Source organism: Meleagris gallopavo, chromosome 3 (assembly GCF_000146605.3).
Source record: "Meleagris gallopavo isolate NT-WF06-2002-E0010 breed Aviagen turkey brand Nicholas breeding stock chromosome 3, Turkey_5.1, whole genome shotgun sequence".
Taxonomy (NCBI): domain Eukaryota; kingdom Metazoa; phylum Chordata; class Aves; order Galliformes; family Phasianidae; genus Meleagris; species Meleagris gallopavo.
This window is the reverse complement of record NC_015013.2, coordinates 11,700,499-11,704,855: the sequence shown is the minus strand read 5'-3', so window position 1 is coordinate 11,704,855 and position 4,357 is coordinate 11,700,499. Positions and strand designations below refer to the sequence as shown.

The 4,357-nt window shown below is 36.8% G+C and overlaps 1 protein-coding gene across 1 annotated transcript in view; it reads left to right on the top strand.

Moving 5' to 3' along the window:
* CDYL (chromodomain Y like) overlaps positions 1-2,542 on the top strand; it is a 104,823-nt gene extending 102,281 nt beyond the window's left edge. The window contains exon 6 of the mRNA XM_031552689.1: positions 710-2,542. Within this exon, the coding sequence (XP_031408549.1) occupies positions 710-868 (159 nt within the window). The 3' untranslated portion in view covers positions 869-2,542. The remainder of the gene's footprint in view (positions 1-709) is intronic.
* The last annotated feature ends 1,815 nt before the right edge of the window (positions 2,543-4,357 follow it).

Below are 4,357 nucleotides of genomic sequence, written 5' to 3'. Positions count from 1 at the left end.
TTTTGTTGTTATTCTGGATTTAAAGAGTTCATATATATATATATTTTAAATCATATGCTGTAATACACTGCGGTTAAGAACACTGCACTCTTTAAGTTAAAAACAAAGTATATTCTTAAGTACGAACGATACAGTAAGTAAGTCCAACTTAACAATGTAAACAGTTGTCCTAGTCATATTTTGAGTTGTAATTTAAATTATCAAGGAAATTGATAACTTAATAATTCTGTAGCAAAAATGCAGTCTTTGGCAACAGGCTGAGCTTTCAGTTTTTACTGGTAATGCTTGTGGCACTCATGTCTGTATGTGTTTCAGCAGTTCTGCATGATGGCTGCAACCACCACAATCTGATGCTTCCTTAGGGAAAGAAATACAGTACAAAGCAATTGTTTCATGCATTAGATATCGTGGATTTTGAAACAGAATAAGTGAAAAAGCCAATCTTTGATTCTTTTTTTCCAATCTTTTTAAAATGTTGTTTAAATTAGAATTTCTGCCTGGATTTTAGAGCAGTTTTGGATAACAGTAATACCATTAACCTTCACCAAAATGAAGTTAGTTTTCTCACGTTATCACTGTACTACATGTGCATGATTTTACATGATTAGTTTGAAAAGCTCAAATTTATGAATAACGTCAGGATCTGTTTGTATAAAACTAAATGCACAAGTTGCTCAAAACTGAACAAACTCTTCTTTTTCTGGTGTAGGTACTTGAAGAATCCAAAGCTCTAGTACGTAATATTATGAAGGTGGACTTGGAACAAGCAAATGAAAAGGAGTGTGAAGTTTTGAAGAAAATCTGGGGCTCAGCACAGGGGATGGACTCCATGTTAAAATATCTGCAAAGAAAAATCGATGAGTTCTGATGAGGTGCCCATTGACACTGGAATTGTACTTCTTGGACATCAGGGCAAAACAAAATATGCCTGTTTTAAAACCTATATAAACTCACCCCTGGCTCAGCTTGGGAACAGTAGTAAATCCCTCCTCCCCATCCCTCCCCCCCCAGTTTTATTGTCAAGGGGTATGAAAGTACTGTATCACTTAAATTTGAACAAAACTCCTTTCTCCCTGATTGTTTTGTGTGTGTGTGTGTGTGTGTGTGCGTGTGCGTGCGTGTGTGTATATATGCACATGCATAAAGTATGTGTGTGCACATACACGTAGCTTCTATATATACAAAATGTAATGCGTGACAGCGTGTACATAGACACATGCACACAGAAGGTAAACAGTGACAGAGTGCACTACCCACCATCTCCTTAAAGGCTCTAGTTTTGGTCATCATTGGCTAGTACTGTATCAGACAGAGAATGGATTAAAAAGCAAATGGTGTTGCATTATTTTCTGCGTGGCAGGGAAGTCTGGAATAATGCTTTTCTTTTATCATTAGAATACAGAGTTGAAACGGGTATTAGCCAGCCCTTACTTTCACTGCCCAACGAGTCAGCTAAGATGTAAGGCACTGTCTCAGAAGAAGGTTGACATACCTCAGTGGAACATCCTAACATTTTTCAGATGAACTCCTTAAAGCTTAAATCAAAAATATCACCCAAAAGAGAGCGTGCTCAGGATTAATGCTAAGGAAACACTCTGCCCTTTTCAGGGGAGAAGTATAGAGGGGTGGGAGGAAGAGGGCAGGAATGCATTCAATTCTTACCCAGATAACGTGAAGAAACCACTGTCTCATGGGGAAGGGCAACGAGGAGAAGCAGGGGGAACGTGGAGGGGAAAGGAAAAAAAGACAAAAAAAGCTTGTTTTGCAGTATTAGTGAATCACTGAATATCTATGTATGAATATCCTAAGTTATAAGTTAGTTTTAGTGGGTTTTCAAATAGCCCTTTTTTTTTTTCTTAATAACTACATAAGTGCTTCTGTTGCTGGGTGAGAATACTACTTTATATACAGTTGTTTGGTTTTTATTTCCTATTTGCTGGTTTAATTGATGTATTACACCAAAAATGCATTTTATGTTCATAAATTTTAGGTTCACTTAGAATATATTATTTAATAAGTTAAAATTCTTTTGGCACACTATTAAGTAAAAAAAACTTTTAAAAAAACTACCTTATATTAGATGTTTAATGTTCTTTGTCTACGCTTTTTTATTATTTTAAATATACACTATATACAGTATGGTGTAAAAGAGTGCCCTGTGTAAATAGACCTATTTTGCATTCCTTTCAGGAGTGGTTATTGATTCCTGACTGCAGATATCTATTATTATTTGGGTATCTGTGCTTGCAATCTTATTGAATGTATTATGAAGAATGGAATAGAAATCAAACCTTATTTTTGTACAGTTTTGAAGTTTTTACTTGGAACTGACCCACCTCCCCTTCCCAGTGGAGAGCTGTACAGTGTGTAAATCTGCCTTTACCTTGGATTGGTACAGTATTTTTGCATCTGTGGGACCTACTTTTTTGTTCTAGTAGTTTGAACTATATATAAACTGTACAATCTGTAAAGTTTTTATAGAATAAATATTCAGCTGTGAAAACTGGTTAAATAAAACTAATATTTCTTAACACATTTTAAACATGGTTCTCATACAGTTGTCTTTTTCAAGGGCAGTTCTGATTTTAGAGGAAGTATTGCTTAAAAACTTGAAAATTAGTGACCTCATTATTCATGTTTTACTCTGTCAAATGTATATAAGCTCTGCTCGTTTCCTTCAATGAAAACCTGGTTGAGGTAAACCGTACCAACATTTTCTCTGAGAAGAGGTTGATAACACCTCAGGACAGCCCTTTTCTGGCACCCTGGAAGAAGCATTTGGGCACAGGTTGCAGCTATTCCAGCTTGAGGATCATTTATGCTGCCCTTACATACAGGAGAAATTCTCTGAAACAGCAGACTGGACCTAGAAATAGGTAGAGGAATTACACCAGTCAGAGATTAGTCAATTCAGATGGAAATTGAATTCCGCTTCATTTTGTGCTGTTACTGTCAGTCAGGCTGTTACTATGCCTACAATTTGCATATTCAGCTGCAAATAAATGGGAAAAAATCCTTAGTTCAGACCAATTTCTGTACACAATAACCAACCTTACACTTATAAGTTGTGCTTTCATTCATAAATGTACATATCAGTACATTGCACTACATGGATACTGCTTCATAGGAAAATACTGTACAGCCCCATATATGTCAGAAAGCACCTTTGGTGCCTAGTAATTCCTGATGTGCAAAACTTGCCTATGGAGGGTCTGAGGAATTTTTTCATTCCAGGTCAGAAGCATTCAGCAGAAAATGTAAAATAATAAAGGCACAGGTAGGTATACTGAAGAAATCATACAGGGAGTAAACAAGGTAGGGTTTATTATTTCTTTGGTTCTAGAATGAATATACAGAAGCAATGAATTAAAATCTTACCCCACAGGAGAGGCCCATCCAGCAAAGCAGGCTTCCAGAGTCAAAGTAGAACATACCGTGCTCTTTTTTTCAGCTTCCCCTCAAATCTGAATTGCTGCCATCAATCCCTGTCCACAGGAGCTGTCTCCAATAGCTGCAGGTATGTGAATCTTCTGTAGTCTTCTCTTATTATTTCTTATGGAAATAATATGCATAAGCATATTATAAGCATATGCAGGAAAAAAATAACAATAATTTAAATTATATTGATAAGGAAATGTGAAAAAAAAAAATAAGGATCTGTTTCTTCTATCAAATATCTAGTATGTAACAGAACTTTACTTTCAGCTGCTCTCAAATAGAAGTTCTCTGTCTCAGAAAACTGAGAGTGTGTATCTGAGTGGAACAGCATTAAGGAGAGTTTAGTCTTTCAAAACTATAACAGAACAAAGCCAACACAATGATGGCCTTCTAATAGCAAGCAATAAGACATGAGAGATCATAATAAGTGACTTAAGAGCTTTTAAAATGAGGGTTTTCAAGTTGCCTTCACAGAAGTCAGTCTTTGTCTGGCCTGGTTCACTGCAGATACTTGTGGTGTTCCACATAAACTTGCATTACTGCATAGATAAATCAGGTTTAGTTTCCTGCTGCTTAAAGGCAGCTGCAGCCACTGGGGGATTGACTGGGCCCAGGAGAAGGGTGAGAAGGGCTGCTGAAGCCAGCATTTCTTCAAAAGGCACCTCACGTGGAGTCGCAACCTCCCAGAAGCAGTTGTACATGAAGACTGCTTTTCTATGCTGATTCTAGTACTGATGTGTAAACAACTTCTAAGCATCATGAAGTTGTTGGACCCAGGTGCAAAGCAGGAAACAGTATCTTTCTGAATGCTTGAGAGAACTTCCCCATGGTGTTTTGCAGCTTATTTTTGTAATAAAGAAAAAAAATCTGCACTTTTTTCGACCTTCAGGCATGAAGACAAATCATGAAACCTGTTTTG